Source organism: Tenrec ecaudatus, chromosome 16 (genome assembly GCF_050624435.1).
Source record: "Tenrec ecaudatus isolate mTenEca1 chromosome 16, mTenEca1.hap1, whole genome shotgun sequence".
Taxonomy (NCBI): Eukaryota; Metazoa; Chordata; class Mammalia; order Afrosoricida; family Tenrecidae; genus Tenrec; species Tenrec ecaudatus.
Window position 1 is genome coordinate 81,142,097 of NC_134545.1, and position 27,077 is coordinate 81,169,173.

At 43.3% G+C, this 27,077-nt stretch overlaps 1 protein-coding gene across 1 annotated transcript in view; it reads right to left on the reverse strand.

Annotated features, from left to right (window-relative positions):
• Positions 1–455: 455 nt before the first annotated feature.
• The window catches only part of TM9SF3 (transmembrane 9 superfamily member 3), a 59,985-nt gene continuing 33,363 nt past the window's right edge, over positions 456–27,077 (reverse strand). The window contains exons 6-15 of the mRNA XM_075534341.1: positions 24,745–24,876; positions 23,860–24,026; positions 18,992–19,086; positions 17,627–17,757; positions 10,428–10,567; positions 9,419–9,487; positions 5,461–5,607; positions 4,880–4,963; positions 4,680–4,756; positions 456–3,333 (exon numbers count right to left, since the gene is read on the reverse strand). Of these exons, the coding sequence (XP_075390456.1) occupies positions 3,266–3,333; positions 4,680–4,756; positions 4,880–4,963; positions 5,461–5,607; positions 9,419–9,487; positions 10,428–10,567; positions 17,627–17,757; positions 18,992–19,086; positions 23,860–24,026; positions 24,745–24,876 (1,110 nt within the window). The 3' untranslated portion in view covers positions 456–3,265. The remainder of the gene's footprint in view (positions 3,334–4,679; positions 4,757–4,879; positions 4,964–5,460; positions 5,608–9,418; positions 9,488–10,427; positions 10,568–17,626; positions 17,758–18,991; positions 19,087–23,859; positions 24,027–24,744; positions 24,877–27,077) is intronic.

The following is a 27,077-nucleotide window of genomic DNA, read 5'->3' on the forward strand; positions in this document are numbered from 1 at the left end:
TTTTCATGTCACCATTCCTATTTAATTACACATTGCAGTACATCAAGAGGATGAAGTACTAAGCCACACTGCAACCGAAACTTAAACCCTGATGGATTACATATAGGCCTTCATCTCCCTGGAATTAATGTACAAAAGCCATTTGGTACTTATTTTCCTGAACAAATTACATGAATACACTTATTTCTTTCTGACATTTGTTAAGAATTCAAAATGTTCTTTTTAATAACATTTATTTGCAATGACATTTGGCATATGGTGGTTAGTAAACATTTAGAAAATGAAAGCTTTATCGAAAGGAACACAATTTGTGGACAACCCCTAAATAAAGCGGCTTTTGGAAGAACTGGTATTTGCAGCAGCCGCCTTCATAAAGAGGGCCATCGCCTGCATGGAAACACCCGTGCATACCATGCACCAGGTGCAGCTGTGAACACCACAGAATGAAGTCTATGACTACGGGGAGGGAGCGGAGGGCGGGGGAGGTGGTGGGTGCATGATTTACGGGCAAAACCCAGTACAATCGAGGCACCCAACATGATAGACTAAAGATTGCTTTACCATCTGTCCAGGCTCAGTTCCTATCAACCTCCTCTGGTACCAGGATCATGGACAGTGTCGCCAACTACCAGTGCAGTTGCGTTTCCGGGAAACGTGCTCACAGACATCGGAGGGAAATTCACCCTTTCGTTAGTTGTGGATAGTGTTCATAACGTCAGTTGGAACACTGAATGAATGATGTTAGCAAATAAATGACATACACAAAATGAATGGGGTGGAAAAAGCCCACCTTTTAATAACTTTAAATCATACTCTAGTTCACTCAGCAGCTCAGTGCTACGAAGCCAAACCCTTTGTGAAGTGCTTTCTTCAAAGCACACACGTGCAGGCACACACACACACACACATTCACCCAACACCTGTATGAAACCATAAGTCAAAACGTTATTTTTTAAAGGACTTTCTAGGATGATTTGTATCTATTTTAATGGAATTCTATGAATGTATTTAAAAATCAAAGTGATTTTTTTCACTACAGATTTCAAAGAATTTCAGTGGTCACTTTTGTAGAGAACTGGTGCGCCTGAAAGCAGCTAAACCACACATTCATTAATGACCCTACATCTTACCTGTAAGATTCCTACCATGAGAAACAAGTTTCACTTTATTAAGACAAAAGCTGGCCGTCTAATTTACAATCCATCAGACAATGTGTTTATGTGACAAGTACCTTACGTGAAGTAAAAAGTTATGTAAGCAACTCAATGTTGACTGCGGTTTCTTACAAGATCTTGAAGGCAGGTAAAGGGAAGAACTAGCACGTTACACTTCACAGAACATCTGGCTTAGGAAGAGGATTTACCTCCAGCTTCTGATCCCACTGCTGTTTCTTCTCTCCAACCACACTTGGGTAGTTAAGAAAGCAAGCTTTCCACTCTCACGTGCCACGTGGAAGATAGAGCCCATCGATTCATAGAAACATTTTACAATGAAAATACTGTTTTAACTATTAAGTGGCATGAGTTGCACGTTAAGGTTTAAATACAGCTGTTTGGAGTCTTTCTAAAAATATCAATGTAGAGCATCGTTTCAGGGGGTCATTTGCATAGCAAACTGCTAAACTAGAAGCTCAGCGTTCCTAGGAAAGCTTCACATTACGAATAGTTCTAGAAAGATGTATTCAAAACTAAAATACTGCTCCTCAGAAAACTGCAGCCTTGAGTGGTTGCCCACTTGGAGCCTCATCCACACTTTCACACAGCACACCAACCTGAACAAGTTTTGTGCCACACTTTAACTCAAGACGGGCTTGACACTGAATTCCTAGACAGCATCTCGATGTAAGCGCAAGCAAGCAAGCTTGGGGATGGCAAAGTGTGGGTCCCCGTATTAGGAAAGCACAGTTTATCTTTGTAAAAAGGGCATTCTGTAGATTGCCTTTCAAACAGGTATTTTCAAATTGCAAACACATCTCTTCTCACAAAACAATTTGGTCAGGAAACTTTATTTTAACAGTCTAGAGCAGTAATGCTTCAGACGTTACTTAAGTGTCCCAGACAGGATTAACAAAATCAAATCTTTCTAAATTACAAATTTAACTCCTGGGGAGTCTCCAGGGAGGGAAAAAGGAAGAAGAAAAAACAAGCTCCCATCCCAAAATAAGTATGACACACACATTTTGAAGAGACCCCAATGTTTCATGCAATGGTAGGCAAGATGTCAGTCAAAAGCCACCGAGATTCACCCATTTCTACACCAATCATCATCAGACTACATCATCATCTGTAGTCGACCTGTACAACCAAATGCATTTGGGAATCTACACCTACGTTACATTATTTAATGTTATTTACACATTATTACCCACCCCTCGTGTTTTTAATATATTTTTTAAAAATGTAAAGCCTTCATTCAAAGCCAAAAAAGATGTAGACCACCTTGGGGGAGAAAAAAGATAATCACTTTAGACATTCAGTTAAAATGTTGTTCAATCTAAATCTGAAAATGTTTAATAAAACAAATATCTGCTCCATTAACACTTTGCTTTCTAACTGTACAGTAAACTGCATGGCAGAGAGTACACCTCTTGTCTTCAGACCGTATCTTCTTTGGATGGAACTAAGATGCAACTGGATAGTTTTAAGTAAGCGGGGAGTTGGTCCAACTAAGATTGACAGCAGATATATTACATGCAGGGATTAATATGTTTTAATTCTCTCTTTTGAATGGCAGGGGGAAAAGTCAAAAAAGAACCCAGATTCAATATATAAAAATGTCCCACATTGGTTGGTGATGGCAGCAAAAAGAGGAGACAAAGGAACTCTTTCTGGAACATCACTTTTCACTAACATAACGACACTAAGTGCCAGGAAGATTGCTAGTCGTGTAATCTTAGCATCCAAGTTTCCCTCTATTTATTTTATCGGAACAAATGCTGTAAATAAACTATTTGTCCTCTTCACTGAAGAGAGCTGGTCTATTTCATCTTTTAAGAGCTAGCTTTTGGGAAGATTAGCCATGTACTGTAGTGACGCCTACTGCATCAATCCAAGCGTTTGCCGTGAACAGTTGAAGAAAGCAGTCAGTAAGAACCTAGGATCAATGGGAATAGATGTTACTTTAAGCCGTCCGCGAAACAGACCCACAAAGCACCCAGTGGTACAGCCCACATCTCTTCTTGCGCTTTTTTTTTTTTTTTTGCTGTGCAAGTTCCACCCCTGCAAAAGAAAAATTGATCCGAAGTTCCAGGTTTTTTCTTGGGTCTCTAGTCAATTTTCACATTAGTATAGATTTTTCGGACAAAGGCACTTGTTCCCATGTAACCAATCGCTCCTGCAAAGATAAAAATAAGGGATTTTGAAACAAACACATACAGAGAGAGCGCTATGGTCCTTTTACAGCTCGGGAAAGTCACTCTTGTTTCAAGACAGCAGGTGTGTGTGAATAGTCTCACGGAAGCTATTCAAACGGAACTGCGTGCTAAGTCACCTGTTAAATCATATAACAAGTTTGATCTGATTTTTTTGGACTTATCAGTAACATGAAAATAAAAATGAACCTTTAACAAAACCCAACCCACTGCCCCCGTTGATTTTCCCAGACTACAAACCTGTACAGGAGCAGATGACCTCCTCGTCCTCTTGCAGTGACTGGTGGGTCTGAGCTGCTAACCTTGTGGTTAGCAAGATAACACCATCAGTGTTCTTTCTGCCACACCTGTCTCACCCCAAACTCATTGCAGTGGGTCAATTCTGACTCCATGTGGGTTTCCTATGTTCCTGAAGCTATAATCTTGAGGGAGTAGAAAGCCTCATGTTTCTCCCCCAGAGTGGCTGGTGGTTTCAAACTGCTCACCTTGCACTCAGCAGCTCAACTCCTAACTACTACACCACCTTTAGGGCCTCCTAGCTTTTCACAAGATTATTCCATTCCTGCTTCCCCTGCCCACCTTTAATTAAGGACTCGGTAAATAACAGAAAAAGTAGCAGGGTTTGAATTATTCAGTATTAGAAAATTTGTTTCCACAATGGTTAATCCTTTACCTTTATATCATTCTGATGGGCTAACTAGGAAAAAGCCCTACTTATTGAGGGAAAAACAGCAACAACAAAAAAGTAAGTTATTATATATGTAATCAGTGTCATGAAAGCACTGAGGTGAAAATCCGGAATCTGCAGAAACAGACACCCCAGCCTGGCTGGGACAGAAGGTGGCACAGCCACAGCCTGGCCACTCACTGAGCTGCTTCCTTGCTTCCCGTCACAGAGGTTCCCTCGCATGCCAAGTCCTTCGCACAGCCTGGGGGCTGGGGAATGCTCGCCCAAGGCAGAGAGCAGACACCAGTGAGCGTGCTGCCTCCGGGACAAGGCTGCCTCCCGGGGTATTTGGAGAAATTTCCTCACATAAACTATTCAGCCAACGCCTTAACCTGACTACATCACACTCTTTTCAGAGAAAGCTACACTTGAAAAACACTTAATTCCCAATATGAATGAGAAAACGAATTGTGGTACTGAAAATGGTGTAATCCAAGTTTTAGGCACAGAGAGTGAAAGTATGAGAGGGGCGTCGGGAAGGACGTCGGGCTCTCGAGACTGTCTCTGCAGCTGCTTCATGTCCAGCTGGAGTCTGAGACACTCAAGATTTCCTCAGGGGGTGCCAAGAGTTCCAGAACTTACCGCACATGATCCCCAAAGCTGTGCTAAACACCGCCATGTATCCAAAGTAAAATGACGTCTGAAACAAGCCGTACATCCTGAAACAAAGCCAACAGTCACAGCATGGCCAGCTTTGCCTCCACGTGGGCCTTACAATGTAGCACTTTAAAGGAGCAAATTCCATTTAATAAATGCACTACTGGAAAAGTGCCACAACTTACTTTGTTTTGAAAAAATAGTAGTAAAAGGAGTACATGTAAACATAGATTGCAGTCGATGCAGCAGAGAGAAAGCTGGTCCACTGCCTGGAAGGGAAACAAGCAACTCTTAGGGTGAATGCTGCCGAGACAGAGACCTAACAAGTAGTAGTTAAGAAATCAGCCCTCAGAAGTTGACCCGTTTACAAACAGGTGACTGACAGATACAGATCGGGAGTGCGCATAAGGCCTGGAAGGAGACACGGAATTCCCTCCAATGTCCTGCGACAGGGGACCTTTTCTGTAACCACTTCCCCATGCAGAGCGGCTTCCCTCGCACCGTGACTGGGACTCACTCTTCACCGAGGCTCCAGCCTCAAAACCGGTTTCTAGCGCAGGGTTCATCTCCCGTCAAAATAGGAACACACACAGAACCTGCCTGCTTTATTTGCCTCCCAAATGAGATCATGTCTATAATTGGGGGAGGAGAATAAATCATGCCCATCTGAAGTAGCAAGGCTTCTATACAGATGGTTCACGCTGCTTAGAACCCTTCAAAGGAGCTCCTTCTTCTCAGGGGCTCTGTGGAGCTGGCGAGCACTCACCACCGATAATCCTCTGCGTTGAGCAGGAAGTAGGTGCACACGATGGTCACGCAGACGGTCACAATGCACAGGATGACCAGCACCAGCATCATGAAGCCATAGACATAGTAGATCTTATATGCCCAGAAGGATGTGAAGATAAAATACCTAAATAAAGTGCGATACACAAAGCTTACGCTGTCGTTCGCTGTACTCTGTGGCATCTCTCTGCCAGCGTCCTCCCCACCTGGTCCTCGCCTCGGGGTTTCTCCCCACCTTTCCCTGACAACCGCCTCATCTAGGACAGGCTCGCAAATTCTCCCGGGGACATTTCCTGAGGCGATCATTCAGAGACGGGTCCTTCAATAGGGCTCGTGTAGGACTAAATTCAATCTGAATACACTGAATAAATTAGAAGTTTAAAAGGATAAAACGTGGGAAAGAATGCATGCATCAAAACAGCTACGATTCCTGTTTTGAAAAGAAAGTCGATTCCTTCACTCACTTTCTCTAGGCTCAACACTATCCAAGCAATGTTTAGGAGGGCTTCCAGAAAAGAGCGAGCTTCAAAGAAAGCTCATGGAAAAATGGAATTAAAATGGACTTTTACCATGACCTTTTGGAAGCCCCCTCATATTTCTCATTTCAAAAAGTACCCTGTTAAATATAAAACAATTCTGATACAAGTAATAAACACATCAGATCAGGAGAGGACACTAATATAAAAAGAAAGCTCACGAAGAACCACACTGTGAGACAGCAGCGAGGGAGAGGGCATTAAGGACCCTTTGCACTAAGATGGTAGTTAAAGCAGCCATCCAGCAGGGAAGCAGCAAAGCCCGCATGGAAAAAGCACACCAGCCTGTGTGTTCACGAGGTGTCAACGGGAAGAGGTATCAGAAGTTCAAAAACAAGCAATCAAATCAAGGTGAAGCCCCCACACCCACGTGTAAGATAACTGGGCAGTCCCTCTCAGAAGGGGCACAGAGAAGGATGAAAAACGTAGGGTGTGGCTGGCACTGAGGAGCCACACTCTCTCCTTTAGCTCTTTACTGTTACGGCGTTTACCTCATTCATCCTGTTCGACGTATGTCCACTTGTATATGTGAGATCGTTTGGTACATGAAAGTCAAGACAGACGCCCAATTAAAAACAGTAACAGGAGCATGGGGTCCCTGCGGGTACAGGGAGGGAGGACTGGCAGCCGACAGCACTGATGACTGTATAGCCCCACGCGCTGGGACTGAACAACAGAACTGTATGTGAATGGAGACACTGGATTGTGTAAGATATGGCCACACACACAAAATACCATTCTAGGGGGAAAAAGGGATAGGGTTCCTAGGGAATATGGGAGGGGAGGGAGGGAGGGGGTAGGGGAGTTGATATCAAGGAGTTCAAGAAGAAAGAAGATATTTTGAAACTGATGGTGGTAGCAATTGTATAACACTGCTTGATGTAACTGAACTATGGAATGCTATGATACCTGTAAGAGGTCCCAATAAGAACCCTTTTCATCAAGAAAATACTCTGCACTCTAAAGCCTAGCTCATCATTAAATTAGAACGTGGCCTCCTACCCTTGTTTCTCCTCGTTTTCTTATTCTCTTCTCTGTGCTTTTTCATTGATTCCTTATTCATTCTCTCAACAGGTACTGACAGCATTTCCACCCCACGCAGCGTGCTGTCTGTGGGCAGCACCAGGGAAGGAGCCCTGTGATACGTATTAGAGCAGGGCGCACTGAAAGCGCATCTTACCAGCTGGGCTGGACAGAGCTGGGGGTAATGGGAAGAATCAGTAAGTCGCATTTCAAACAACAACAACAAAACCCCCTCTCAATGCCAAAGGGGTGATTCTGATTTATAGCAACTCCAAAAGACAGAGTAGAACTGCCCCTGCAAATCTCCAAGGCCGCAAATCTTCATGGAAGCAGAAAGCCAAGCTTCATCTTTCTCCCTCAGAGGTGCTAGTGGCCCTGCAGCCCGACACGTAGCCCACTGGACCACCAGGGCTCCCTGATGAGGCATGCAGGAGGCGGAAACTGGAAGAGCAGTCCAGACACAAGCACAAAGGCAAACGTTCACAGTGAAGGGAGCTCACTGTAATTTGAAAAACAAAATAATTCAGGGTGCTGGCACTTGACATGAAGGAGCAAGAGCTAAGCAATGAACTTGGAGAGGTGAATGGGGGCCAGGAGGGAAGGTCTTTATTCGCCATGTTACAAAGTTTGGACCTGAGCCAGATGAAAGTGAGAGATCTTTAGCCAAGAAGTGACCTGATCCAACAGGTACCTCAGAAAGATCACTTTACCTACCAAGAGGAGAAGGGGTTTGAAGGTGGAGATGCCAAGAGACAGCAAGTTAATGACAGCTGAGGGACGGGCTAATGGAATGGAATACCTGAAAAAGCAGGAAGAAACGTGATTCACAAGGGACTGGGAACGGCAGAGAGAGAAATTAGTCAGGGCTCAAGTCAGAGTGAGGAAACAGAACGAACAGCCTCGGTTTAGAGGACGCTCCTGAACCAGTTTCATTAAAGCAGGAGCTAAAGTGGCTCCTGACCCAGTGTCCACAAGCGCTGGCAGATGAGCACCGAGAGTTGTTGCCAAGCCTGCTTGTGTCAGTTGTACTTCTTAGAGGAATGAAACAATTTAATCAAACATCACATGTATCAGACAAGATAAACGCCAAGAGGAGCTGTAGTTCACATGAAAATTATGTTGGATATTTTAGAAAGATTTCATCAGGTGAGTTGCCTAAAAAAAAATCTAAAATTAGTTATAGGTAGGACAACTACTAAAGACTAGGGCTCAATGAACACAGAAGAATTTTGCACTTTGAACACAACAGAAAGCCCCGTAAGTTCTTGTTCCATTTACATAGACTGGAAAACAGAGGATGGATTACGAATGTAAAAATAAAAATGATGGCAATTCTAATCAGACAAATATTCCAGACATAAAGACTTTGACTTTATGGTAAAAGAAAGGGCTGATGAAGGATATACATTTAGTAGTTTTAAGTTTAAAATGTTATGATACATGCATTCATTGCGTGTGGACTAACGCTTTCACTGGACCCGCTGCGGATCTAATCGTGTCTGTCATGAGCGTTGTCACTGTGCAGAGGAGGATTAGCCGTGGAGCGCTGTCACAATGGCTGGCATTTCATGGGAGTCAGGACTGTGCATGACTGCCTTCTCTTGATGGACTGGCTGGTGTAAAGTGCTCGTAGAGGACTAACAGGGCAGTCTGAGGGAAAACGGTGGTTACTCTATGATGCTCAAGGAGGCTGAGTTGATACACACGGTCTCCTCTCTCACCCCCCCCCCCCCAGCAAGTCCACACTTCCGGCACTTCTGCAGGCCACGATGGAAGGAGAGCGGGAATAACTACGTGTCAGAAGATGTCCTCCTTGACCCTGCCTAGTTTACCCAGTTTCCTGGACGCCCAAAAATATATTTTTTAAACGCAGCAAAGGCAAGTACTTCCTTTTTTTCCCCTCCATTTAAAAAAAATCATTTTATTGGGGCTCATACAACTCTTATCACAATCCATACATACATCAATTGTATAAAGCACATTTGTACATTCGTTGCCCTCATCATCCTCAAAACATTTGCTCTCCAATTAAGCCCCTGGCATCAGCTCCTCATTTTCCCCTCCCTCCCTGCTCCCCACTCCCAAAGGCAAGTACTTCTTATCACGCGCATGGCGGAAGGCTGGTCTACCATCCTCTAGGGTGCTTGCTGTCATTTCTAAGATCTCCCATTAGGTCTGGAATGCTATTACCTCTGCCCCCCCCCCCAAAAAAAGTAAGTATAAACTTCATCTGAATATTTGAGACTAGAGATCCTGCAGAGTTCTTTCTGGAAACTGTGGAATTACAACTGACTCCATTAGCTGTCTTTCCACCTGATAATTCTATAACCATCCTACAATCTCTCATTAAAATCAAACTCCTCGATTACCCAAACTTACATTTCAATAAAGATTGAACCAAAAGGTAAAATTCCTCCTAGGCAAACAATAACTGCAGGCTCCATGAACCTGGAAAATATGAAAATGAGCAGTAAAAATTTCTAATACAATTTTCGCAGGATATTAAACCCTCACAGCAGAAAACAAATGCTTGATACTTAAAATTGTCCTGATAAAAACCAACCAGTAAAATGAAAAATCAGAATCATTTGGTATCTATTCATACTTTTACACAAACAACATAATCATTACACTTCCAGCATAGACTCTGCATCTGCAGGGACACATGTTTATGTGGGCGTGTTTGTGATATGTGAAAATAACAGACTTCTGAAAAAGGCCGCATCTGGGAGCCTGAGGGAGCACAGTCCCTCCGACACCCTCGTGGTCACCGAGGTAAGAGCCGACCTGCCGTGTGTGCGAACTCAGGATGGAGAGAAAATGTCTAAGCCTGCCCATTAGGGTTGGACTCAATCCTCACTCAGCTCTCAATTTGCAGGGTGGATAAAACTATAAATGTCTGTCAGTATGGCTTAGAATAGTAAGATACTAGAAAAGAAAATGGAATTTTAAGAGCAACGATGGCCAACGTTTTGGGTAAGGATTCAGATAGTAAATATTTAGGCTTGTCAGTGATGAGTCTCTGCCACAATGACTCAACTTGGACGCCGCCGTGCAAACGTAGACATGGACACTATGTAAGCACAGGTCCCCCAGCAGGCAGTTGGTCAGATTTGGCCTGTGCATTATACTCATGAACTTGAAGCTTTCGTTCCCACCATCCTTGCATCCTAGTCTACTTCAATTCAGAAAGTGAAGTTATGCCATCATTTATTACAAAGACAAGCAGTGCAGGTTCAAGGAGAAAATGAAAACAAAGTCTAAGAATAACCTCGGGTAGTCATGCCAATTCTAGAGTCATACAGAGTTACATGTAGATGCGTACAACAGCCTTAAGAACTTAAATCGGATGAGAGAGCAACTGGGTAAAATTCAGCATTCTCTTTACCATTTTTTCTCCGGGATAGGACGAGGCACAGCATTGACACGACAGGGAAAGTTGGGCTGACCTGACAGATTTCGGCCAAGTATTGTGCCAACAAGATTCAGAGGAAGAATAACAAAAAAACAGATGCAACAAACAGCCACCTGTAAGTTAAAGAAAAATGGTGTGATTAATCAGGAAACAATCGTATTCGTAAAAACAAAATGTACACAAAATGCTTATGTAATTAAATTGTAGAAGAATGTGTTTAAGCTCAGTATGGGCTAAAATTGTACAATACATCTGAATAGGAAGGAGTAGCAAATGCTTTAAATTACAGTTGTTGCTGCTGGTAAGTGCTGCCAAGTCACTTCCAACTCACTGCGACCCTATCTGTGCACACCAGAACAAAACACTGCGCGGCCGTGCGCCATCCCCCATGAGACCATTGCTGCAGCCACTGCCGATCCATCTCTCCTTGAGGGTCTCCTTTGGCCTGACCCTCTACTTAAGCAAGCACGAAGCCCTTCTCCAGAGTGGTTCCTCCAAAGTGCATGAGAAGAAGGCTCTCCATCTTTGTTTCTCACAAGAAGAGAACTCTGGCTATGCTTATAGATTGGTTTGTTAGCTAACTAAATACAAATGGAACTACCGTAAACACTCAAGAATAAACCACCCCGAATATCAGTCAAGGCACCTAAGTTTACCACAAAACTTGCATTAAAAATATGCTGAAAAACTCAGCTTATACCTGAGTATAAACGGTATTTCCTATCTGTTCCCTGCCCCTTTTCATCCCATTCTTCCAAGCAATCTCTGCGATAGTCCTTGTTTCTCTTCTTTTGCTTTCAGCTGTCACGCTTTAAACAGATCTGCCCTTGCCTTTATCGCTGTAACGGATTTACTTGGCTAGCTGTTGTTAAGTTCCTACTACTCACAAGGGGCTCTGCAGTCTATCTCCCTGTTCACAGGCTCAGAGCGGGTAAGCACCTTCCCATGATCATACAGCTAATAGGTTGCAAGACTGAAACTCAACTCAGATCTGCTAGCCTCGGGAGCCAAGCTTTTTTTATCTGTCTCGTCTACACTGCATCAGGCCTTCCTTCATAATTAAAGCCTATCTCTATCTATGTATATACGGGTCATTACTGAAATAGACAAGTATTTCTCTGCCCCTTACTAGTTCTAAGTTTAGAGTCGGCCTGGAACATATTTAGACTGGGAACTGTCTCCCTTTATGAAAACCTGTGTAACCGAAGACACATGCTCAAGTTCGCTTCTCAGCCAGCAACTGATGAAGGTCACGTCGCTCTCAACGTCCACACAATACAGCAGGGCTGAATGCCCAATTAGGATTGCTTTCAAATCACACATTTTGTGGTCCTAATAAATGGAAAGTGAAGGTGACAGGAGAGCAGAATAACAACTGTGAAGAAATTGATTGAGAGAACTGAGAGGCTGGTGCAGAAAACCCGCACAGGATTGTGGGGAGAGGAGAATCGATCTGGAAGCCACGCGGAGTGAGACTTCCCCATCTTCATTACTTCCTTTTGTGTTCTTCCCACAGCCCAAAGGCATCATCATCTTCCTCTCGGATCAAACTTGCCGAAATGTGAGCAAGCTAACAGAGCTCTGTGAGCCCATCACAAAGACATGACTTAGGACTTACTTTATTGCGGTCTCAATTAGTATTAATAACATAAATTTATACTCCCATCTTATAGCAAGATAATATTCAGGTGAAAAACAAATCAAGCAGATGGCTTTTAGAAATTTTAAACCTGATTGTGAATTAGACCTCTGTCTCATATATATTCTGAGGGTGAATTCCGTCTCTCAGTGTTTATCACTGACTGCTGATTGCTGTCATTGTCATGTAAGTATAATGCACTGCAAAAGAGAATACATGCTTTCTCCTTCAAGCAGGTACAGAGAGGAAATGAAGAGAAAAGAATCAGCCCTACGTGGGATGACAGTCTATGCTGGGGATTTTAAACCGTCGCCCAGGTATGTGGGTCCGTCCAACAGAAGAGCTTCCACCATTCACAAGCACTTTTTAAAATAGATAAATCACTTTATTGGGGACTCTTACAGCTCTTTTAACAATCCATACATGGTATCAAGCACATTTGTTCATTTATTGCCATCAACATTTTCAAAACATTTTCTTTCTACTTAAACCCTTGATATCAGCTCGTTTTTCCTGCTCTCCCCCACCCTCCCATGCTTGTGACCCCTTGAAAAATTAAAATGATTATTATTTTCATATCTTATATGGTCCACAGTCTCCCTTCACCCACGTTTCTGTTTCTGTTGTGTCCCCCTAAGGGGTGTGGGGGCTTACATGGCGATCATTGCAATCAGTCCCCACTTTCTCCACCCACCTTCCCCTACTCCCATTATTGCTGCTGAGGGGTTGATCGAGAGCTCTTATCTATGCCAGTGCACATGCTCTGGTCTGCCGGATATACAAGGCAGAACTGGGGTCATGATGGGGGGGGGGGCATTAAAGGACTAGAGGGCTGTCGGATGTTCCATTGGTGCTATACTGCACCCTGGCTGGCTCGTCTCTTCCCATGACCGTGCTGTGCGGGGCTGTCCCATGGTCTACAGATGGGCTTTGCGTTTCCACTGACCCTCCTCTTTTGCATCAACATGATTGCTCTGGGTCCTCTACTGCTTGATGCCTGATTCCATCGACACCTTGTGATCACCTGGTGTGCTAGTTCATAAGCATTTGATTTCAATATTCTTTTGAAAACAGTTTAGAAATACTTTAAACTGTAAATAAAAATCAAACACTCAAGTGAATTCTAAGCCAGACATTAATACACTGGCTACAACCACTAATTTCCCTGTAAATCTCAGAGCGGCATTTGTACTGCTGTCTGGGTAGATATGTGAAGCTCAAGTCCAGGCGTCATTGATTAGGAAGGTTCATAATGCAACACCTGTCTTTTGCTCCCGCCTCCCGACTTCTGCACCTGGAGTCAGGCCTTCTGTTCACTAAAGTTCAACAAGGAAATGCACAGTCACAGCACATGGGTGTCACAAGCAATTGAATAAAACGAGGACTCACCGTGTGTGTTCATTCAAAGCTTAACAGTAAACAAACCTATAAGCAGCCTCATCAATATAATATCAAATGGTTTAGCATTTTAAAAAATTTTCATCTGATCTTTTAGTGTATAATTTTTAAAATGTATGTAATTTGTTAGAAACCGTGATTAAAATGTGAAATCAATTTCTTAACTCCTTTATGGTCGAGTCCTAGAGGCATTTAAAGACTACCCCTATGAAGCACAAGGACATTGGGCCTCCACTCAAGCACTCCCTCAATGCAAGAATACTTTCTTCTATTAAACTGGCATTCTATGATGCTCACCTTCCCTACACAACCACTGAAGATAAAGCAGGTGAATAAGCAAATGTGGTGAAGAAAGCTGATGGTACCCGGCTATCAAAAGATATAGCGTTTGGGGTCTTAAAGGCTTGAAGATAAACAAGTGGCCATCTAGCTCAGAAACAACAAAGCCCACATGGAAGAAGCACACCAGCTTGTGCGATCACGAGGTGTCGAAGGGATCAGGTATCAGGCATCATCAGAACAAAAAATCTTATCATAGAGAATGAGGCGGGGAATGTGGAGTGGAGACCCAAAGCTCACTTGTAAGCCACTGGACATCCCCTTACAGAAGGGTCCCAGGGAGGAGACGAGCCAGTCAGGGTGTGAAGTAGCAACAATGAAACAAACAATATTCCTCTAGTTCCTAAATGCTTTCTCCTCCCCCACTATCATGATCCCAATTCTACCCTACAAATCTGGTTAGACCAGAGGATGTACACTGGTACAGATAGGAACTAGAAACACAGGGAATCCAGGGTGGTCGATCCCTTCAGGACCAGTGGTGTGAGTGGTGATACAGGGAGGGTAGAGGGAGGGTGGGTTGGAAACGGGTAACCGATCTCAAGGATCTCTATGTGACCTCCTCCCTGGGGGATGGACAACAGAAAAGTGGGTGAAGGGCGACGTCAGATAGGGCAAGATATGACAAAATAATAATTTACAAATTATCAAAGGTTCATGAAGAAGGGGGTAACAGGGAGGAAGGGGGAAAATGAGGAGCTGATGCCAGGTACTTAGGTGGAGAGCAAATGTTTTGAGAATGATGAGGGCAATGAATGCATAAATGTGCCTTATACAATTGATGTATGGATTGTGACGAGTTATATGAGCCCCTAATAAAACAAATGTTAAAAAAAGATTACCCTTATAATGCAAGACAAGTTGTGCAAAAAAGGAAGAAAGAAAAGTCACATGGAATTAACTCATCCATGTTGTTGGGAATTTGCCATCTGAGATTCAATCCAATAAATTGGTTGCTGAGGAAAATAATGACTGAATTGTTACTCATGCCCCTTGATATTAGGTTAGAATTTATCACAATTTTACTGGATCATTACATATTGTTAAAATTTTGAATTTTCAAAATATACTTTTTTCACTAAGAAAATCATGCTTCTGTTCCCAATATTGGTCTTCTACATTAAAGTTGTAGTGTACAGTGAAATAAACCAGCTAAGCGTTTAAAAACACAAAAACACTAGTACACTACACTGGTAAAAACACTGGAACTCTTAGCAGTAAAAGCCTTTTCCAGCCTCCTAGCTCCGGGCCAGGGACCATAAGAGCGTGAGAGCAGGTGATGGGAAAATGAAAGACCTACGCTGAGGCAAGGGCTTCCCCCGTCAACCCCAAGAAGGGCAGTGAGAAGCCGCTGGCAGGTACACTTCACACGCCAAGGATGCTGCTACACAAGTGATGGTCTCTTTTCGATCTCAGTCACGAGCCAGGAATGTGGCTACTGCTTGTTCCAGACTGGCCTTGTAGGCTATCTGTACAGGCGAGGCTGGACCATACTGGCATGTGAGAGAGAAACTCGTTTAAGGTAATAGTAATTGCTTATAGGTAGCGTCGCCTGTCAGTCGTTAGGTTTAAGCATTTCTTTGACATCTCTCAGAGTAGGAAATTGCCACCATCCCTTTCCCAGCGCAGGGCCGGCCCAGGCCCAGGAGCAGGAGCAGGCCCAGGAGCAGGCATGCTTCATTCTGCTGTGCTCGGATTTGCTGTGATTCAGAACCAGTCGATGGCACCTCACAACAACAACATGTCTATGCAAACTCATGTAGCCTCAATTCAAGCATTCCAACAATTGACCCTACCTACTAAGTAGGACCGTTCCAGTTCAAACACAAATGCTCTTAAGGAGTTTCATCCACGTATTTTCAGCATGCCCTATTTCATTTTGGGAGTCACTTCAGTACTACAGTGGATGAAACACTGAATATAAAGTTGAAAACTTTCTATGAAGCCTGATACCCAAATCAGTAGAAGAACAAAAGACCTTATAAGAACATTACAGACCAGCATCTCTCATGAGTAAGATGCAAAAACAAACAAAATACAATCAATCCAATTCACCATATTGTCAAGCTAAGACAATAAAATCGTAGCTCATCTCAGCAGATGCAAGGAGGATAGGGGCCCCAGGTGCCAGATCCAACACTGATACATACTGAAAGCGTCCAGCCAACGAGCACAAAGTCCGCCATCTGATGAAAGACAGCCAGAACAAACTTCCAGCTAGCGCTGCGCCAGGCCACCTTTCCCTGGCGCGGGCGCACACGCATCTCTCAGTCACTGGCTAGGGTCACCGTTGCCTTCCAGACTGCTTGGCATGAGGAATGAGTGTTTACAACATTAAACCAGTTTATTCAACTGGCATTTGGTCAATTCCTGGAGCCTTGCTTTTCATACTTCAGTGAAGCTAGAACTTCTTTCTTTCATATTATTGGTTCCTTTTTGTTTTGATTTTTAGTTAAAGGACATTTTTTAATTAGCTAATAGATTAAAAACTGTAACACCCAGACAGTGCAAAATGCACCATTGACCCCAATTAAAAAAAACTAGTGTTAATCAACAATGGTTAAGCAATGCTATACTTATTTTGGCAAAGGGCTGTACTGTTCAGTCTACATCTAGAACTGACCATCTATAAACCAATCAGCATTTACAAATGTCTATGAAACGTGTGAACTGCTGAAGCTCTTAAGCTGGACGGCCCTACATGTCTGGGGGGCAGTGTGAATCCATCATAGACTCGGTGGTTCCACATATGACTCTTTTCTTTTCTTACCTTCACGTTGAAACCAGAGTTCTGCCCAATGACGGAGAAAAGGTGTGAGTCTCCATTACAATGCACTACACTAAAATGCAATTATGAAACACAGACCTCACACCCCGAAGTATAATTCAAACCCAAACGAGAGGGAAATCCTGGACGTAAAGCAGGGTCTGGCTGCAGCACTGCCATGACTAACCGAAAGACGGGACCAAGTTCCTTTGCTTCTCTGAAAAGCAGTAAGCACCCTGCACCTCGCAGACAAGGATACGCACACGCGAGCACAAGGGAACCTTAAGACTACAATCTACACAGGGTCTAAAACTCCGTGGCTAGCGTAAAATGAATCATGTGGAGACGGTGATTTAAGTCAGTAAGGCACCAATATAACAGTTTAAAACTGTATTTACAGTTAAGAAATCTGAAAGGATCTTATTATCTATAGTAACATAAACAACCCTGCCACTGAGTTGATCTGGCTCACAGCTACCCTAGAGTTTCCGAGGCTGCAAGTCTTTACAGGTGCAGAGAACCTCGTCACCAGCTCCTGTGCAGCAGCTGCTGGGTTTGAACCACCAACCTGGTAGCTAGCAGTTCAATGCTTATGGGACACCCTCTTAGGGCTCCTTAAAGTATCGATGTTAATATAAACGCTTAGTTAAGTTCTAAATATAGGGTGAGCATTTTTCCTGCCAGTGTGCCCAGCTTCTACCTGAAATCACGCACATTTCTTGACATGTCATTTTTCTTTCTCTGAAATATACGTACCAGTTTCTCTCCTCTCTAGGAAAAAAGCTACAGTGCACTTTGGTCAGACTCAAAAGCAGCCTTTACTGGCTCAGAGAATCAAGAAAGGATAAAGAGCAACTATGAAGGTTCAATATAACCAAAATTACACGAAGGAGAACACGTTTTTTTCCTCATCAACTTTCCAGGGCTGAGTGGGGACGGGCTGGAACGCTCCAATCCCAGGGGCAAGGGCAGGACTTTTATCAGCGTGCTTACCCGTGTTAGCTTTAATGTGCAATCCAAGAAACTTACCATTGTTCCAAAAGGAATGGCTCTTGAGGCATGGTAGTAAATGGCTATAAAATTGATGAAGAAGGCAGTGCCACACACCATCGCTGGAATTAGGAATGCCCCAATAAACATCTGCTTTATCCATCTCCGTCCTGAAAGAGAAGGGACGCAATGAAAATCAGAGACAGGCCTGCCCCGCCCAGTGCCGGTGGGTCCATTGCAGCTCAGGTGAGCCGACACAGGTTTGACTGAGGCTGCAAACCTTTACAGGCCCACATGGCCTCACCTTTCGTGACCAAAAAGGGAGAAATGCAAAACAGATACATAAATTCTCACGAGCACTAGACTTTCTGGAGTCGGGGAGGGTAGATGAACCCCTAAAAGTATTGCCCTAGGATAATCTGTAAACCTTATAAGAGAAGTATCCTTTGAAGTCTCTTAAAAACCACTCACCAGTTTAGTTTAACTATAGAAAAGGTATACATCTTGAACATAATGCTCTTTCTAAGAATTATCGGATCAAAATTGGTAACAGCAAATTGAAAGATTAGACAGGAGCTTTGGGGCAGTGGGTTTATGCTAACAAGGGAAGAATAACCCTGAGAAGGAGAGAAAATGTTATCAACACAGCCAAACTAACTTACGTTTTCTTCCAGAGAAAGTTCTTTATCTCAGAGTTCTACCCCAATCTCCCAGAGTGAACTCGCCTCTATTTAATTCGCTTTATGGGGAGAGTTTTAAGAACCTCTTCATTCCAAGTGACTTCAGGCACTGAGCAGCTCTGACGGGTTGGCAACATTCTCGTTAGTACAGGGTGCGCTCCCCCGCCACGGAGAGAACCTAGGCTCGACTCCCCCAGGGGAGGCAGATGCCCTTTGGATCTCTGGTGGTACTGGCTGGTCATCACAAGGTCAGCACGGTGAACCGCCGGTACTCGGAGAAGAAGGAGGTGGCTTTCCACTTCCTTCAAGAGCAGCAACCTCAGACAGAGGCGGGAGCAAGTTCGACCCTGCCCCACAGAATCACGTTGAATCAACTTGATGGCACCAAGTTTGGGGATCATGCCCACGTGGAGCTTACCTCCAGAGGTAGGTAGCCCAAGCAAAATAAACCAGTAACTTAAAATGCACTTTCTTACATGTTCCTTAGGGCTAACTTCACAAAAGACAGTGGAGATAATCTACTGAGTATTCATAATCATCAAAAGTTCAAGGATTCCATAAGAAAAAGACAGAACACACAATACATAGATTTGGTTGTAATACAAAAATGGGATAACAAGGAATTTTATCATCATTGTACTGTCTGCTATAAGTTGCAAACATTTTAGTGTAAAATGTTAGCATCTATAATCACACACACACAAACGGATAACTTATAAATTACCTCCTTGTCTAGCATAAAGACTTCCTCCAAAATAGCCATTCACTGGAGATGTAGCAGCATAAACAAATATGGCTGTGCTGAGCATGGATCCCCTCCTGAAACCAAAAAACAAAAACACCACACAGCAGTAATTAAAACCAGCAGACCCAAGAACAAATCATGTATTCAGTTATTTAGCAATAACTTAATTTCAAAGATAAATTTAACAGAAATACAAAATTATTATCTCCCAGGCCACAAAGGATCTAAAATGATTGCCTACTGATTATCTTCCAGTCAAAACCACACTTGAATGAAACCATGCAGATTCTAATTTTTTTAATCTGAAGTTAAATTTCCCAATCTAGTCTTTGCCAGTATTTTAATTTTTTTAAATTTATTTCATATTTTTTTGGACAAAAGTCTTAGAAGCTGACACTAAGCCTGGTTTGCCATCCTCCCCATGAGCCAATCACATCATATGGCACAGGACAATCATCTGTTAAGAAAAATAGCGGGATTATTCCACTTCAAAACTTGATTCCCCTGCTCTAGACTCTTGTCTGTTGACAGGAATGAAATGGAAGTATTATCACTTGCATTCATTACCATTACTTCAAATATTAGGACACTGAGATTTCCCTACTCAGTGTGCCTTATCCTGTGAAAAAGAGTGACAAGGCAACACTGACACAGATGGGCAACTCTGAATGTCCTTCCAGGAATTCCGATCAACCCTCCTCCCACCTGCTGAATCAAACAGAAACAATCTCCTCAAAGAAACAAGCCAAAAATCCCTACTGCAAAAAGAGACTGATTTACTCTGACCAGAACATGCACAGCCCACGACGTATGCAGGCTGTCCGTAAGCAGGAAGGCAGTACAGTCTGGATGGGCTATAAGTCCAAAAGCACAGCTACAAAACCAGACAAACCTTTAACAACAAATTATACAAAGTGACACTGTTGTTTCTCAGCATCCCTTCCACCTCGTCTATCTAGTCGCACAACCTTCTGAAAGTGGTTTTCCACTCCTCAAACCCTTCCCTAAAGAATTCTCCTCTCTTCAGTTTACACCACGTCAAAACAGACATCCTCAAGGGACTCAGATCATGTTCCCTTTAAATGTTCTTTGAGTTGGGAGAACAAAAGAAGTCTGAAGAGGCACGATCGGGGCTACAGGGTGCATGGGGGTAAGGTTTCCCAGGAAAATGCCCATAAGACAACGCTTGCAACCCTCAAAGAAAGAGCAGGTGTATTGTTCTGATGGGGAGAAGTCCTTAGTACAACTCTCCTGTCCTTTTTCTCACTGATGGGATACAGCTTTCAGTTTCTGTAAAACTTCTTAGTGAGCCTCCATGGTCATCTCGGTCCTTCGAGAAAATCTACCACGATTGCCCCTTCAAAGTCCTCCCCTAAAATAGCCACACAACCTTCTGCGTTGACCATTCTGTCTTCAATTATTTATGTATGATATAAAATAGTTTGCTTTGATTGGATTTTGCATCTTGTTTAAAGATGAAAACTCTCATTCTGTTTGGGTCTTCTGAGAAACCTACGTGCTAGAAAAAAATCCATTTCCTGAATAGATACAGTGTGGCTACAGCCATGTGCAGACAGACCCCTTTGGGATCTAAAGCTGCCTGTTTTTTACCTTTTAGCTAACACTTGCATTTATTTCCTTCCATGAGATGACCAAAAACGCAAACGGGCTGACTTAGATGCTGTCGTCTATTCAAGTCGTAACCACCAGCAAGCGCCCAGGCATTTCTCATTCACAAGAAGACGCTTCCGGAGTGCTGCCAATCTGTATTTCTTAACTCTCTGGGGTTTGGGTAGGTCATTAAGCAGTGTCTATCGACCCAGCCTTGTGCTTTAACAGGCTTTCCAGGGCCAGAAAAAGCCACTGTTTTGATTTTTTTTGGAGGCACCCTAAACGGGACTAGAACAAGTGCACTGCTGAGAAGTGGTCTGAGATCGCCCCTGGGTTGCAGACACAGGTTTAAACACGTCTGGTTTGCAGTGAACCCAAGCAAGTGTGAACTGGAACCCCAGTAGCATTGCTCCTTGACGTATCCTCATACAACCCCTCTTCGCTTGAGCTCAAGAATACCCTGTTAGAGAAAATGTACTTAAAATGCAGCACTACTATGTGCCCAAGTAGGCCAGACCATGTTCAAAAATGAAGGATCTTCTGGCTAATGATTAAAGTCCACCCTGGTGGGATGCCGCACTCCTCTGTCCAGACACCTACTCACTTTCCTCAAGTGGATGCAAACTTGTGGGGGGGAAAAAGCTATATTTCACTCCCATTACTATACGAGGAAGTACAAAAGTGGTAGGTAATATCAGAATTTGTCATTCCCACGTTTTGAAAAGACTACAGGTATTCAAGTTAATCATATTTACAAAAACCAACATTGTTTTTTTTAAAGAACCCAATTAAACATCGCAAGCACTAATTTATTCTTCTAGACTATCACTAACTAACCAATGGGACCCAGGTCTGTTTCTAAGTGTGTGGGTGAAGGCTGGCAGTCTGAAGCATGCTGAAAACAGAGAGGCTACTCTCAGTAAGGCCATAAGGCCAGTTAGATGCTGTTCAGAAGTTCCTCACATACTCGCAGTATCGGGTTGAGGGTCGGAACTGACTGCTAGGTGTCTCCGTTTGCCGTCCTGAAACACGGCCATGCAACGGGAGAGCGCAACGATCAGAGCTGTCAATGTCAGGCAGGCCCTTCCCTTCTTGGTCCACGGATATCCTATGAACATGTGCTCCCCCAAAGAGACCACTGCCATCTACCCTGAAAAATCCGCTGGGGCAGGGGGCTGTCCACAAGAGTGGGGGGCGAACACCTGGGAGCGGCTTCCCCTCCCCTGGCCATCCCCCTTCCACGGCCCAGTCAGAGCAGAGGCACTGTCCTCACCAGGCTCACCCTTCCCTTTCTGGAGTGTCACAGTAGAGTAAGACTCCAGCTCACGGCCAGCCCCTCCGCCTCCTAGCTGCAGCGTGCTGGGTTTGTTTCTTCCCTGACTGCTCTGGTGATCATGGGAGGCACAGAAAAAGGAGTCACAGCTGGGTTAGCTGCTCTTTACCCTTTGGAATCACTCTTACTCTGGAGTGAGTCAACCCAATTTTATGTGCAAACGCTTTCATTTCCTTACCACATTGTAGAAACACGTTTTTAGTTAGCTGGGTTTTTTCCCCCATAGCACAACCAAGCGAGAGAGGCGTTCTGGAGTAAGTGGCTAGGTTCACATCTCAGCTCTACCCCTTACTAAGCCGTGTGGTCTCAATCCAGCCACTTAACCTCTTGATAAAGCTAGCCATGTTTGTACTACAATAATCATATAGACTAAATCAGTCCCTAACCAAACAGGTAACTGACTTCAAGAAAGCACAGCCTAGAACAACAATTAATAGTACTGACAGACTGAAATGAAACGATGCATGATTTTTCCTGTGAATTCCACCTATTAGAAAACTGAGTTTTTAACGAGTTTATAAAAGTGAACACTTGTTAAAAAGAACAGCCTCAACTGCGACACTAGCATTTTGGGGATGGAACAAGGCCAAACGTGGATTCAAGGAGTGGCTACACTCTCCTAAGCCTCTGCCAGGACTGTCAGTGTGAGCGTGGTGGGGATGAAGTTAAGACACTATTTCTTGGCAGATTTGAAAGGTTTTTCTTATACTGGGGATCTAGGTAGTCCCAAATATACCTTAATAGAAATTATTCACCAGAACTGTGATGGTTATCAATTTGGACTATCGTTTTAACACTTGTGGTATATACACTGTTAATGATTGTATCTGAAAAACCTGCGAAAATAGGCACTACAGAGAACTAGCTTTGTCCTCTGATTCATGGTCCATGTGGTCCAACAAGCGCTGGTAGGGTATCTTTCCTGCACAAGACTTAGAGGTTCTAAATACACTAAGACATAGTCTGGGCTCTGAAGGAATCCATTGTCTAGTGGCGGAAGGCAATTTTGTGGACAGCTGGTTATTTAATACAAAATTAAAGAGGCATTTTTTTCCAACAAGAGTGTATTGTTTATCCACCAAATGCCGTGCATACTTAGGGAAGAATGCATTATGAACTACAATGACTGGAAGAAAACCGTGTCTTTAGGATTGAGGGTTCATGAGGTGGCATCCACAGTGCCGGTGCCACCTTGGCTCAATGGCTCCGCTCTCCCAGAGGGCACAAGCTCGGTGCCTAGAAGGACCACTCAGCGGGGTGGGGCCTTCACAAGTACATTACTTTGTCTTACAATCAGAGACATGAAGGATGGCTGGCAAATGAATTTGCCGCATAGGCAAAAAAAAAAGTGTACCCAAAGCCACATACAGAAGTTTATGAGATCAGAATGTTTCCCCCCATAAATCATCCAGTTAATTTTTGAACTTCCTATGACTTGTCTATCACTTTCATTTTTAAAAATCAGTGTCTTGGGGAATTTTTTGTTTTCCTTCTACTGTGTACAGTCTCCTACTTTGGGAGGTCAATGTGAAGTCCTGCTTCAGTAATCGTTCAACCCTTGGACTTCGTATGGACACCTAATTAAACTTTTAAGCTTTCCAAAATAAACCAAACAGTGCCCATTCACCGGTGAACAGCTCCAGGATGCAAGTAACCTCTGCCACTCCTCTAATGGAATACAATCTTTCTAATCAACCCAAACCGCCAGTAACTTGTAGCACCTAACAGATACACATCATCACAGGCAAAGCATTATTGTCCATTATTTATGAGAAGTGATAATAGTCATGCTATTTAAATTCTAAGGTAACTGAAGTCAACACAAACCTAATTATGATTGAAGAGCAAAGGTCTTCAAAAATAAACAAAGAAAAAACGTAGTAAATTAAAAACAAGTACTTACTCTGTGTACAAATCTTCTATCATTGCAACAATAATAACAATGAGAGACACCGCAAATATCTGGCATCCAGAACCAATGAGAGAGGAAAATATCAGCGGGTGACTTGATGGTCTAAATACATCTCCATGCACCTGCTTCCATCCATACTCATCTCCTAGGTCTCTATCCTGTAGCGGTAGGCAACAAAGAAGACAATCGGTCAGAACCAAAGTCAGAATAAATGTAGACAGCCGAAAAATTACGACAATTAGAAGTTCCTTCCCTTTGATTTTGTTTCTGTACTTCAATTAACAAGAAACATTTCAAATTTAAAACACGTATCGTGATATTTACTAAGGACAGGAAGGTGGCTCCTGGTTTAGAGTGCCTATGAATTTCAGAGACCGGAAAGAAAACAGGGTTAAGAGCAAGAAGAACTAGTCAGAGTGGAAGAATTTTCTCTTTAAAAAACATTTTTTTGAGGCGGAGAGAATTTTCCTAATCCCACTTTCAGGCATCCCTGCTTCTCACCACTTATATCCTGACTGTAACTTCTCTGACCAGAAAAGTAGTGATACCAGTACTAGACGCCTTTCATAATACAGAAACTCCCTGTCTCAGAATCTAAGAAAACACCAGGAAAATAATTCAAATGGAATGTCTACATTTAACTGTCTATGGCAATTTAGAAAAAGGATTCAATATTTACTTCTCAACCTAACTTCGTAAATAAGTATCACCAACACTGTTCCTTCAGGGAGTCAGATATGCTTGTGAAACACCAAATATTTTACCCAGCTTTCTGATGCTTTACAATACACATTGGTATGTCAAGATTGGTTCATTCTGTTTCCCAACAGAATGACAATTTTTAAAAACATAAGTAGAATGTGAACCATGGCTCACCATGTCATCCATTTCTTCTTCTTTACTGTACCGCGCATAATCTTTCCGTAGCGTTCTCATTAAAATCATTGACACTAAGCCCACCAAGAAGATGACCATCATGAAGGAGTTGAAAATGGAAAACCAATGAATCTAAAATAACAAATAATAAAAATAAAGGCTTTAGGCTGGCAATTGTAAGGTTAATGTACAAGTCTTTTAAGATGTTTCACTAAAAAATTCAAACCAAAAGACTAACAGGGTGAGCAGTCCCCATGCAGAGGGGCTGCCTTACTTGACAGTAAGCTTCAGATTCACTGAGAACAGCAACTTTAGAGAGATTTTCAGAATCACGTTTACTACATATATTTTCAAAACACAGGTTGGCCATGAGGCATATACGACTCTGCACTACTACTAGGGAAGGTACGTGAGTTTGGAGCCAGGGAGGCCTGGCTTTCACTTAGGCTCTGCTACCTGATCGCAACTTGTAGCTATTGGATCTCAGTGTTATCCTCCGAAAAATGGAGGATATATTTACTCCCTTGTTTGTGCGGTCAAATGCACACAAAGCATGGCATGGTGCCTGGCAGAGCAGCAGACACTCCACAACACCGCTTTCAAATAGCAGGACCATCTCATCATAGCTGGCTGCCGCATGGACGGACCTACGCCGCCTCCCTGAGTGATTTGTTGCATGTGCTTTCAGTGACTCCTTTCCACCCACCCTGTCACCGTCATGATTCACTCCTCATGGTCCATGGGACTCCAAGGGCCTCCCCAGCTCTGCGATGTTCCTGAGGCTCCAGCTCTCATTTGTTCACACACTAGTTGTAAAAGTACACCGATTCTAGTTCATAATCACACGTAATACTGAATCCCTGAAGTCTTGAACTCAGTGCACCTTCCTGACTTGAACTAGGTCTGTGACACTACCCAGTTATGCCTTTGTTTATATTTCTTTCCCAAAGGCTCCTTAAAGATAACTCCAAAATGCCCCCTCTAGAAGTGATTCACAACCTTCCTCATGTCACAACCCTTTCATACAGTTCCTCATGTGGTGGTGACCCCCCAACCATAACATTATTTTCGTTGCTACTTCATCACTGTAATTTTGCAACTGTTGTGAACTGGGCAACCCTTGTGAAAGGGGACGCGGGACCCACAGGGTGAGAACTGCTGCTCTAGAGGCTCTTCAAGGTCTGGGTCCTATTCTCTCCCCTGCCTGCACTTGCAGATGATCCTGTCTGTCTGCTCCTAGCCAGCCACGCCTTTCCCATTTCTCCCATCAGCTACTCTCTTCCTGGTAAACAAGTGGCTTCCCCTTTGAAAGCAATCTTTCTCTTTCTCATTAAATCCTCAAGTTATTTCTCTTCCTCTCATTCTTATACCCCTTAATTCCTACCTTTCTCAGCACCAGGAACCTCCAAAGGTCCCTGTCTATAATGGTCCTACTTCCTGGGGTTGTGTTAAAGTCTAAACAAGATTTAAAGGAAGCGCACATACAGCACAGCACCTGGTACATCATAAACTCAAAATAAAATGTAGAAGTCACTGCCGCCATTACCATTATCTTTTAAAGCTGGTGTTTCATCTACTGGCGCCTCGTTTTCCCCCATCTTCTCCCCTCCCCTCTTCAGTCCCAATACTTTTCATATGAAGGGAGAACTCATATTCCACCTGCCCGCTCTCACTTACATCAGAGTTCAGTGCAGTATCACTTTTGCCCCATGTAATTTCTCTAGAAGCCTGCCATCAACTCCTAAATTAACTCAGTACTCTCCGCTACATTTGACTGCTCCTCCTGACAGGTCATCATCGGCTTTACTGACTGGGCTGCATCTCTTTCGTCATCTTCCATGTCTGCTCTCCCCACCCCCTCATGAGCTTTTCCAAAAGCTTCAGTCTGGTAAGCTGCTGTGACTTCCTTCAGTTCTTTGAACTTTAACCAGCATTCCAATGATGGTATGAGGTGCCTCCACCCCCACCCTCTTCTTCTCTCATGTTTCAGACTTTTGCTTACTATAATTTCCACTCAAATGTCTTTCTGGAATTTCAAACGCAGCCTGCCCTAAAGTAAATCCTATCTTCCCTGTTGTGTACAACACACACTTCTAATTCTCTTGTTTCTTCTAATGGTACTTACATTCGGCTTTAATTAGCATTTTCTCTAGTGATTCCTGCTCTTTAATCTTTTATAGGTAATAATTACTAAGCCCTTTTAAAAAAAAACATTTTATTAGGGGCTCATGCAACTCTTATCACCATCCATGCATACACCAGTTGTGTAAAGCACATCTGTACATTCACTGCCCACTAAGCCTTTACTTGTCTTCAAAACATCTCTTGCACCT